The sequence below is a fragment of the Asparagus officinalis genome, chromosome 1 (assembly GCF_001876935.1).
Source record: "Asparagus officinalis chromosome 1, Aspof.V1, whole genome shotgun sequence".
In the NCBI taxonomy this organism is placed as follows: Eukaryota; Viridiplantae; Streptophyta; class Magnoliopsida; order Asparagales; family Asparagaceae; genus Asparagus; species Asparagus officinalis.
In genome coordinates, this window is record NC_033794.1 from 111,603,944 (window position 1) to 111,615,811 (window position 11,868).

At 37.9% G+C, this 11,868-nt stretch overlaps 2 protein-coding genes across 2 annotated transcripts in view; both read right to left on the reverse strand.

Moving 5' to 3' along the window:
* The window catches only part of LOC109828986 (1-deoxy-D-xylulose 5-phosphate reductoisomerase, chloroplastic), a 9,662-nt gene extending 5,669 nt beyond the window's left edge, over window positions 1-3,993 (reverse strand). Inside the window, 6 exon segments of the mRNA XM_020396017.1 lie at window positions 2-120; window positions 708-770; window positions 860-985; window positions 1,098-1,184; window positions 2,431-2,609; window positions 3,799-3,993. Coding sequence (XP_020251606.1) covers window positions 2-120; window positions 708-770; window positions 860-985; window positions 1,098-1,184; window positions 2,431-2,609; window positions 3,799-3,883 — 659 coding nt within the window. The 5' untranslated portion in view covers window positions 3,884-3,993.
* On the reverse strand, window positions 8,268-8,957 carry LOC109839419. Its single transcript, XM_020407846.1, has one exon. It carries the CDS (start codon window positions 8,955-8,957, stop codon window positions 8,268-8,270), a length of 690 nt encoding a protein of 229 aa, XP_020263435.1.

The following is an 11,868-nucleotide window of genomic DNA, read 5'->3' on the forward strand; positions in this document are numbered from 1 at the left end:
AGGAAGTATTTTTATTTTATGTTTATGTGCAAGTGGGAGTACGAAGGGACCTCCGGCAATAAGAGTCTCCTTGTTCGCGAGGGCTATGTCTTTTCCAGCTTCTATTGCGGCAACAGTTGGCTGAAGATAGCAAAGGAAGGCATTTTCATTTCTAACAATCAAATATCACCCAGAAAATATCCTTTTAGTTTATTTCAAGCCTATATATTTTATTGAGAATCAATGATACAGGTCTAATTTTGAAAAATAAACGACAATTAATAGTTTGAATCTGTTTATGTATGAGATACCAATATCCAAATAGTAAGGAAATTGGTCATAACTTGCACATAAATACTAAAAAAAAAAAGTAAATTTCACAAAAGCCCCAAGAAATTCGGGTCATTTTGAGAAGACCCCCAAAACTTTTCCAGTTAAGCGGCAACTTAAAAATGCAAAAGTTTAAGGGATTAAGTGAATTTCTAAACTTTTTGGGGGTTACCTCAAATTGGGCCAAACTCTTGGGGGTTTTGTAAATTTACCATAAAAAACAACTTCCACCTCTTCCAGTTCCTAGTAGTTTACTAATGTTCCTCCTTGTTAACGTGTAAATTGTAAAAATCTCTTAAGAACCTGATAACTAAAGAACATATAAGATACAATTATCCTGCATAAACATAATTCAAATAAAGATTCATGGATATATAAGCACAAGGTTTCACCCATACCTTCAAACCTGCACAACCGACTATTCCAGTAACAACTGAGACAGCATCAGGATGGCGAGCAACCTAAAGATTTTGGTCCAAAACATAGATTACTATCTGAATGAAACAGATGAGAACCCAATAACTGAAAGCAGTACAGATGAAAGACTAACCTCTACAACACCCTGCTCTCCAGGGATGATCTCGGGTTTGTAATCAGCGTCACTAAGAGCTTCTTTCAATTCATCAACCAATGACTCATTTCTAACAGCAACCAATTGAGGCTTGAATCTTTTGACCTGCAAAAAAGAAAAATCAAAGGAAATAAACTCAAATTTAACAATTTGGGAAGGAAAAATAAAAATCTCCCATTTTCATTTATTTAGAAACATTGCAAACTACAAAGATTACCTGATCGGCCAATAGAGTCACATTTGACCCTGCTGCAAGTGCAACAACTCTAAACTTATCTGGATTTTCTGCCACAATGTCCAATGTCTGCAAATATGCATAGCAAAATTATGCCCCAAGTTTTATCGAAATATGAAGCAGGTTTCAATAGAATCCAAAAGATTTATCTTTTTATGACTGATATAAACTAAGGGGGTGTTTGGTTACATTTCTATAAATTATAGGAAATGTTTTCCATCCAAAATTTGATTTCCTTGTATTTCTTAAAAAAATTATAGGAAAAGTTTTGAGAAGTTAAAAAGTGCAAATTTTCTTACTTTTGTATTGTGCTTGTTTGGTTCAAAACAAGAAAACGACTCATAACTTTTGGGAAAATAGCAACATTTCCCATAATTTATAGAAATGTAACCAAACACCACCAACTTTATAGAAAAGTGAGAACTTTATAGAAAAGTGTTAATGAGTTTTATTATTTAAATAATGAATGCGTCAGATTTCCAAGAGATTTCCGCCCATTTTAGAAGGAAATCAATTTCTATAAATTTTGGTACTTTTCTATACTTTACAGAAAACATTTCTATAAATCTTTTTTGAGCCAAACACAGTTTGTAGAAATCTATAGAAAACTCTTAATTACAGAAATGCCATTGTTTGTACTTTTTGAGAAAACATTTCTCAAAAACAATGCAACCAAACACCCCCTAAGTTCATGGAAATGGGTATGGGTTCCGGTACGGGGGCAGGTAACAATACGGGACACAACAAATTTATAAATGTAGGGTACGGGGTCACAGCTATACACACACATATTGAATTCATATTTTACATGAGATCATTATTAATTTTCAATTCTTATGTTATTAGAATCAAAATTCCTATCACATTTTCAATTTTCTTGTATTATGTTGGTTATTATAAGATGGGAACTGCTCGTTTTTTAACTAGACACTCAAGCGACTCTTTCAAATCATAGCTTCAACCTTGGCTATGGGACAAAACAAACCCGACCCATGTCTAACGAGTTCCAAGAAATGGATATGAAGTGTAGGATATATGCCCGTATAAGTGTATGATAAGTGTTTTAAATTAAAAAATATATCATATAATTGAGTGCATGTCTCAATAAATGTACGCATATATCCAAGCAGTGTCCATGAAGTTTCTGTATGGCTACATGTCAGATATGTATTGGGTACAGGCATGGCTTCATGGTAGAAGTACCCATGTAACATAGGATATGCATAATTTGACAAAGTGGCAAGGGAACCGGAAAGTACAATTTCATACAGAAAGCATAATAGACTAATGTTTTCCTATCTTGGTGACATTATACCTGAGTTCCGATTGAACCAGTTGATCCAACGATAGAGATGGGCTTAGGCCCATCCCAAGACTTGTGTCGTTCTTCGGCAACAGCCCGACCTGGCCAAGCCGAAGGAGGTTGCTGCATAGAGCAGCATGCCCTCCTTGAATAGCTGGTTACTTTCTCCTTCCTTCTCAAAGGATATCCAACTGAAAATGCAATAAAGTATAGAAAATTTTAATACATCTAGTTGTTTGTTGAATTACCTTTAATTTCTAAGGAATTGCGTAGTAGATGTTTAACAAGGGAAAATCAATTCTCCTATGAGACATGTGATTTAACAAGTGAAGAATAGCAATGACGTATATTTTCTTCATTTTCATGTTAATTTCCAACGAAATACAGTTCGAACTGAGCATAATGAAAGATCATAAAAAACAGCAAATCCAATTCAAACAAAAAATGCTTGTAATTGAACCGAGGGGAACACAAAAGACAGTGATAATACTAAGTATACAATATCTTCCTATCATTGTTAACTTGTGAATGGGATATGCTAGCAACAATAGTTCAAATTCTTTCTCAGTCCATCATCTAACAAATTCACTTTAACGGATAAACAGAAGTAGTCATATTTTTAATGAAATTGATCCCCATCTGGCATATGATTCTGAACAAATGCTGGCCATACGAAATATCATCCTCCTTCGAGGAAATACACACTCGGAGCAAATAAATTATCAGTACAAATTATGATTTACATCAAAAGCCACAGAAGGATACACACTCATATGACAGATCCTAGTTTTCTACAAGAATCTAATTCGAGCATGAAAGTAATTAAGAACTGCATAAATGGAAAGCTACTACAAGAAGACAAAGAATTAAAACTTACAAGCGTCCAAATACAATTCACTATTGCACGTGACTTTATACCCAAAATGGAACTCACCCAGCAGCAGAGATCACAAATAATTGAGTAAGATAATAGAAAACACAAAACATTTAGACCCTGGATTATGGCCACGAGATATATAGAATAAAACTAAGATGGCTAAAAAAATTTCATTCAATGGAACAATGGGCACCAATAAATTCTCTCAATTTCTTTCACTCAAGAACACACACACACACACAAACGAAAGGGAGGAAAAAAAAGAAAAAATGAGGCCACACAATAAATTCATGTACTCTTCTGTACTGTAACTCATTAACTGACGCAAGCAAATAAAATCTGAAGAAAAAGACCCAGATTAAAACAAACGGGCACCCAAAAAACCCATAAATTCAATCTCCAAATGCAATTTCCACAAAAAAAAAATCCAAGTGTTCTCCAAATTATCCAGACCACTCAATCAAATAAAATCACAGTAAAATAAAAAGAAAGAAAGTCGGTACCTTTGATATGAGAGAAGCTCCCTCTGCTCGAATCCAAGAAGGAAACACCCCCAATTTCTCCTGGAATCGGTAGCTTCAGCGCCATCTTCTTCCAGCGAGAGAGTTGGCTAGGTTGCTATTTTAAAGAGTCCGAAGGGGTTTTTTTATAAATAAAAAAATGAGAGGGGAGATAAGACGAGGAAGGAACCCAGGGCCGAAGGTGGAGGGAGCGAGAGAGCATATAACGGATGGTTTGTCTGTGTCCTTTTTGCATATTAGTCCCTCTGGCATTGTGTTATTGTGTAGGGAGGCGGAGGAGGGAGAAAATATTGAAGGGGGAATAAAATATGGGGAGATACGGTCCACTCTCGGGTTGCAACTGTGAATATTCATTATTATTATTATTATTTATTTAATATTGAACAAGTACAGTTTTCGACATGATGTATCTACCTAGGAGAGGAAACACATTGAATTGAAAGGCCTAGGCTCATGTTTTCTTCACGGGAAATTTTGCAAAATAGATCGTTTTTATGAAATATATAGCAAAATAGATCACTTTGCTAAATAATTAGCAAAATAGACATCTTTTTGACCAATAGGCCAAAAAGAGGTCGATTTTGAAAAAGTGGCTTCAGAAAACATACGGGACTACTAGTCCCATATGTTTAGAGCCAACTAATCTAATGGTTAGCGAACTCAGAAAATATACGGGACTAGTAGTCCCGTATAATTTCTGTTCATTAACAAAACGTACGGGACTACTAGTCCCGTACGTTTTGTAGAGCCACTTCCCTTCTGCGCAGCAAATCCACGGGACTACTAGTCCCGTGGATTTGCTGGGCAGAGGGGCAACATGCACCAAACATGCATGGGCCTCATTTATCGATTACAACCAAAATTTTCGCCAAAAATATATCATTTACATTGTATACTATGATAAAAGTTATAAAATTACAACATCACAACACAAATCCGATCATAGATTACATCACCTTGTCATATCCGACGTAATCAACAATATCACAACACAAATCCGACGGAATACACATCACATCCAAAATCCGACAAAAATACACATCACAAATCCATACGATAATTTATATCAGTCTAAGCTAAACAAATACAAATGTCTCAAGTCGACCCATACGATAATATGCAGTTTAAGATAAACAAATCCAATGTCAATAAATCCATACGACAATATATATCTTAGTGGAAAAACTAACAAATAAAAAATCTACCCCTCCCCCGTTGTCTCTCTCTTCGCACTCGTTGAGATCGTCGGCGTCCTCCTTCGACTTGAGCTTGAATATGCTCCCTCTCCGGTTGTGTGTGGGGCTGTGATGGACCGGCTTGCTGTGACGGACCGGCTTCATCATCGTGCGTGCAAGGTCTACCGCGTCTACGTCGGCATGCATATAGAGTATCGTCAAGATCCACCTGCTCATGACCTTCATGTCGATCCTCATGAGTATGTTGAAAAGCTCTACGAACTCTCACCACTATCCGATGCAATATCGATACATGTACTGAATCTCCTGTGACGGTAGCTATGCCCTCATTTGCAATCCCCTCGACCTCGTCCATAGCATCTATCTACAATTACATAAAAATATTGATATTAGAAACCATAAGCTAAGAAGAGATTGACATTCTATGATAATTTTGACAATTTAACTTACCCATCGTCTCTTATCTACCCCTCTTGGTACATATCGAGATTGTTGGGAGCGAATCTCGATTTCATCGACTGGAGGCGTAGTTTGAGTGATTATCCAACGTCTGGTAATCCCCCAATACCATTTAATGTAATCAACTTCTTCCATCGGAGGATAAAGCTGATTGGCAATATGTTGATGTCGATCATTCTACCTGGCAATGAATGATTAATGTGTGTGTTGCCAGTCAATTTGATGTCCACCTTTAGTCGTCTTTCTCTCTATTTTTTTCGACATATTGTGGAGTATGTTGCGTGAGTCCAAACTGTCTAAACACGTGATCAGATACGTGCATCTCCACAATCTCGAAACAAACGAGAGGAATTCTGGCCCTCCATATGCCGTGTCCCTCCATACAAATCAGTGGTAGACGAGGTAGGTGAGGGGTGTATGGCTGCCACTCGAACTGCAAAAAAATCCAAATGTTAATATCTCTTTGAAATATATTGATATAATAGAGTACTTCAATTCAAATTCGATACCTGAAAAATTTTCATCCGGTCGAGCTCCCCTCTGTAAAAATCTAATTGCCTAGCCGGGGTCTCATCATAGGCTTTTGTGACATTCCATCTGCAAGAAACGTTTTTGTTCAAAATGTTAAATTTAAAATTAAATACAAATGAGATTCAATTTGACGATTTTTACCTGCAGCCTAGTGGAATATGTCCATCTAACTCTCGGATCTCGCATAATCGTGGTTTCAAAACCAATCTTTCCCATGCCCAAACTTGTAGCAATGTTAAACAACCCTTGAGCTCCTTATTTTGCATTAAAGCAACGTTTGACATTTCTCGATATAGGTATGCTAAAATAGCACTACCCCAGGATAATGTCCCGCACACGTCGAAGTCTTCGATAAGTGGTAACCACCTAGCGCGAGTTCAAATACGTTAGTCATGTATACTAAGAATAGTGAGCAAAAATCAATACTTAATATTTACTTACCTCAAATAGACTTTATGTTTACTTGAATCGGGAAAAAGAAGCGTCCCGATCATGTGCATAATATATGCTCTCGCATGCTGTTGGATCATCACTTCATGTGCATCTTGTGGCAACGGGTTTCCAAAACTCTCCTTAAGCCACTTCAATCTAATATATCCTCCAGGCAAGGACTCCGGAGATATTCCTAACAAATTATCACATATGTTTCGCCAAACATGCCTATCAGTCCCCGTGACACAAGGGCCATCAATGCGGAGACCTAGGATCACTGCTACATATTGAAGAGTAATAGTTGTCTCGCCAACACGTAGATGGAAAGTATTAGTCTCCGGCCTCCATCTATCCATCAACACGTTAAGCAGTGCCCAATCGAGCTTCATCCATTTCAATTTTGAGCAAGTAAGAAAACCGGCTTGGGATACTAGGGCAATGATGCGAGGATCATCAAGTGGCCAGCGCGTATGTCCAAGCCTATGATCAATCATAACCAGCTCTTGTCCTCTCTGCACATAAATGAAAACAAATATTAGATTATAAAAATGAATAAGTAATATGTGATTGTAAATATGTTATCATTACCGATGTAAATGATATGCTCTCCGAACGGTGGCGTGACTGATCATAAAGGACTTCATCATTAACCAGTCCGGGAAGCATCGTGTATATACCTGCACATATAACGGTAACTTATGAGTTTTTGCCAAATCAAATACATATGAACAATGTATCTACTTGCTAAATCAATAACATATAATGATGACATATCATTAGAAAATATTTTACTTACAAATTAATTGCTATCTACTTGCTCTTGATAGACAACGAGACCTATTATGTCCTAATTGATTACATTGTCCACATCGGATTCGTGACGCTACTCCTTCACGACCTTGATCCATGGTAGATCTAATGCGTACGGATTTTGGTCATCCCACTTGTCTTTTTGTGCTTAGGTGGTAATATATAAGGTATATACAAATCCGACCAATAACGAGTATCATCAGGAGGATGAAAACTCTCCTTATAAGCCTTCCGATAATGATTTGTTGAATACCAAGCTGAGCAATTCCGGTCATAAGGCAATCTAGCGTCACCATCTTGATTGGAACTAGCCGCTAAAACGTGTTGACATGGGATTTTCTGTAATTGTGGTATACTACAAGTACAACTGCACTCATGATCGTCGAGATGAACGGTGTATGTACCATCACAATCTTTAACCTCCCACTCATTGTTATTGAATTGTTCAATTCTACATGTTCTCACAGCCACAATTCTTTTCTGCAAAATAATCTCATTTTTTGGAGTGTACTTACTCGTCCAATTTGCACTATCACTACGCCTCTTATTAAAGTATGCGTTCAATCTATAAAACTTCCTTGCAACTAAGGCTTGAATTGGCATAGCACGGGTACCCTTAAGTACGCCGTTGAAACTTTCGGAGCAATTAGTTGTCATTATACAATATCGCACTCCACCATCTTTACATAATGCCTATCGATCTTCGTATTGTGGCTTCAAGTTTTGTTCAATCTAATCGTGGGCTTCAAGTGATATGGATTTAATTTTCTCTCTACAATGCTCATATACCAGTGAGTCAGTTGCACAACCGGCTTGTCATAATAGATTTTGTAAATTGACCTCTCCATGTTTTTTCTTAAAATTAGCTCTTATATGCCGCAAGCAATATCGGTGATGATGTGGTGCACTCCACCCCTCGTGCAAGGCTCATGGAATTCCTTTCATCCGATCAGAAATAAAGGTAATAACTCGTGGGCTTTGAACAGTCAGAATATATTTGTAAATACATTGAAAAAACCACTTCTAACTCGATGTATCCTCCACCTCCACAACTGCAAAAGCTATAGGAAATAGCCCACCGTTTGCATCTACACCGGTCGCAACCAAGAGCACTCCTTTGTACTTGCCATATAAATGTGTTCCATCGATACTTAAGAGCGGACGACAAAAAGAGAACCCTCTGATAGCGGACCCAAATGCCCAAAAAACCCGTATGAACCTCTCCATTTCTGGCGCGACCTCCTTAGATACTATGTTATATTCGGTACCCGGATTTTTTCTCATAATTGCTGAAAGGTAATGCGGAAGTAATTGGTAAGATTCCTCCCAATCTCCAAAGATTTTAGTCAATGTCTTCCTCCGTGTATCATATGTTTTAAACTTGGATATTGTTATTCTTTTCATATCATATACCCTTGTAATTATCTGTCCTGGAGTAAGATCAAGTTCCCGCCTAATTTCGGGCATAATTAGCTTTGTGATATAAGAGGAAGTCAAAGTCTTATGATCATAAGTTACAGTCGGATTAGAACATGTATGGAGTCCGCAATAACTAGAGATCATAAATTGGCCATTAGATTTTTTCCTAACAGCTGCATTAAGCTTCCATGGACACTTTGAATTTCTATCATCTGCAACACTTGTATTCTCTCCTTGACCTTTCTCATTAAAGTAACACTTTACATGATAGCTAGTTGTGTTGCTTTTCACCATCTTGAATTTGACCCGGTTTTTGATTGCCCATTCACGTATAGCGAAAATTAATGTTTCCTTGTTCTCGAAAAGTTCTCCTTTTTTGAAAGCAAAGTCCTCAGGTCGATCGAAATTAGGGCTAGGATCGACGAACTCAGCTTGTGAGGCATTTATCCACTCATCATTTTAAAACTCTTCTGGCAACGGCTCTTCAGACTCTACATAGTCGTTATTTACGCAATATTCATCCATCCAACTTACGTCATCATTGTTCTCTCCAATTGCATACTGCATACTATCAAGATATTCATCCTCTTCAGCATCTTCAGTATCATCATCGGCATCTACATCCTCATCAGTATCCTCTACTATTATAGAACCCCCCGGTAAATCAACTGAAACATGACCCGGCGAGTTGTGGAACACGTCATTTGACATTGCACCCGACTCATTTTTTAAGCGCATGGCACTTTGAGATAACGAGATTTGATTTTCAAGCATGCGGGAGAACTCTCCATGAGCATATGAAACTTCAGCAACCCCAGACATTGGAATATTTTTAATAAACAACTCGATTGATATTTGTTTTTCCACAAGTTGTGTCATGTTATTCAATTCTTCATCATTGGTGTTCTCTACAGCAATTGTTCTTTGATCATTTATTGGACAATTACAGAAGACCTTAATGGAATTTTCGACGTGATTAATTCCAGTAACTCTGTATATTTGTGCCATCAATCTATCACAGTTGCAATTTCTCGACAACATGAACATTTTCCTAGAGCCTCCATCGTATATAGGCATATTATTCATTCCAACGCTCAGTTTTCCATTGAATAAGCAAATAATCGGTACTCCATTCACCATTTTAACTGAAGCATTAAAATTCATCATATAAAAATTATATTTTTTTCCAAACATTTAATCATAATTATATATATTTCTTCTAGATATACAACATTAACTAAACAATACATATAAATTTATGGAAAAATAAAAATTTGTTCCTTGATTAAATTTCAGATCTCCTCAGCCTCGTAGAGAATAGACGGCGTCGGCGTCCGATTTGAGGGAGGAAGAGGCGAGTTGGGTTTGGGGGGAGAGAGATAGGGATTGTTGGGTCGGATTTGGGATAGATGGAGATCGGGTTTGGGACATTGATCGGCTTGAGGGAGAGTGAGAGCTCGGGAAAGAGAGAGGGAGAGATCTGGAGTTGGAGCTCAGGAGAGAGAGGGGGGGGATTGGGAGTTGGTGCTCGGGAGAGAGAGAGGGAGATGGCAAGAGAAAGAATTCGGGAGGCGAATGTGCCCTTAAAGTCTACAATTCTACGGGACTAGTAGTCCTGTAGAAATTGCAGAGCCCACTTCTATTACGACAAATCCACGGGACTAGTAGTCCCGTTGATTTGTTGGGCAGAGGGGAAGTGGCTCTGCAAAACTTACGGGACTAGTAGTCCCGTACGTTTTGTTAATGAACAAAAATTATACGGGACTACTAGTCCCGTATATTTTCTAAGTTCGCTAACCATTAGATTAGTTGGCTCTAAACATACGGGACTAGTAGTCCCGTATGTTTTCTGAAGCCACTTTTTCAAAATTGACCTCTTTTTGGCCTATTGGCCAATAAAAGGTCTATTTTGCTAATTATTTAGCAAAGTGGTCTATTTTGCTATATATTTCATAAAAACAGTCTATTTTGCAAAATTTCCCTTTCTTCACATTGCTTAATGGGATCGCTGACGTGGTAATATTCAAGGAAAATGATAGGGGCACACCCCTAACCTCAACCACACCATCTCTCTCATTTGCTACAGTGCAACGGGCCCTACATGGGATTTTAAATTAAAATCTCATATGGGGCCCGATGCACTGTAGCAAATAAGAGAGGGGGTGTGGCTGAGGTTGTGGTTGGGGGTGTGCCCCTAGTGCCACCCAATATTCAATTATCACTTATGATCCGTATATGTTAATAATTTAAACTGTATTAATCTGGTTATATGTGTTGCGCGTCGACGGAAGCGTGCGCACAAACCAAACGAATCGGCGAGTAACGAGAGGAGAACAACTAACGAGTGTAATTCACAAAAGAACGGCAAAAAACACGGAGATTTACGTGGTTCGACAAATTGCTTACGTCCACGGGGAGAGGATAGAGAGATTTTACTATATGGAGGAGAAAACAACGGGTTACAACTCTCACAAACGCTCAAAATAACACTAACCAAAGATCTCTCACTCCCTCACAATAATCTCCCTCTCAAAGCGCTCAAAACAATAAATAATCTTTGATTAAAACCCTAACAAAACGTGTTTTCTTTTATATCAAAACCCAAACAAAAACAGTTTGGGAAACCGAATCAACCCAAGAACCCGATATCAGTCGACTGATGATCCCTCATCAGTCAACTGATTAATGTGCATCGGTCGACTGATGAGGCATCATCAGTCGACTTGCCTGAACGAAAACAATGACCATGTAATTTGTGCATGTTGTCGGTCGACTGATGTCTTACCATCATTGAATGACACGAACTATTTCCTGTAGTGCTGAATTTTCTGATTTTCCACAATTTGAACAATTCGTCGCGGTTTTCTACAATATGTTTATGTAAGCAACACATCTGTCGACAAAAACGAAAAAGATTACAACATTGTTTACTCATTCTTTTTCGAGGGAGAGTGACTTTGGGAATTGGGGGTATTTAGTGAATTTGGAGCGCAATTTTTTTTTTTCACTAAAAGGAGGAGAGATAAAACGGAGGAGGAATCCAGGGTTCAATGTGTGGAATTGTGGAGCGAGCGAGAGAGCATATAATTGATGGTTTGTTTGCGTCCCTTTTCCATGTTAATCCCTGTGTTATTTTGTTTTTGTGTATGGATGTAGAGGAGAAATTATTGAAGAGAGAGAAAAACATATCCGATGGTGAGATGTA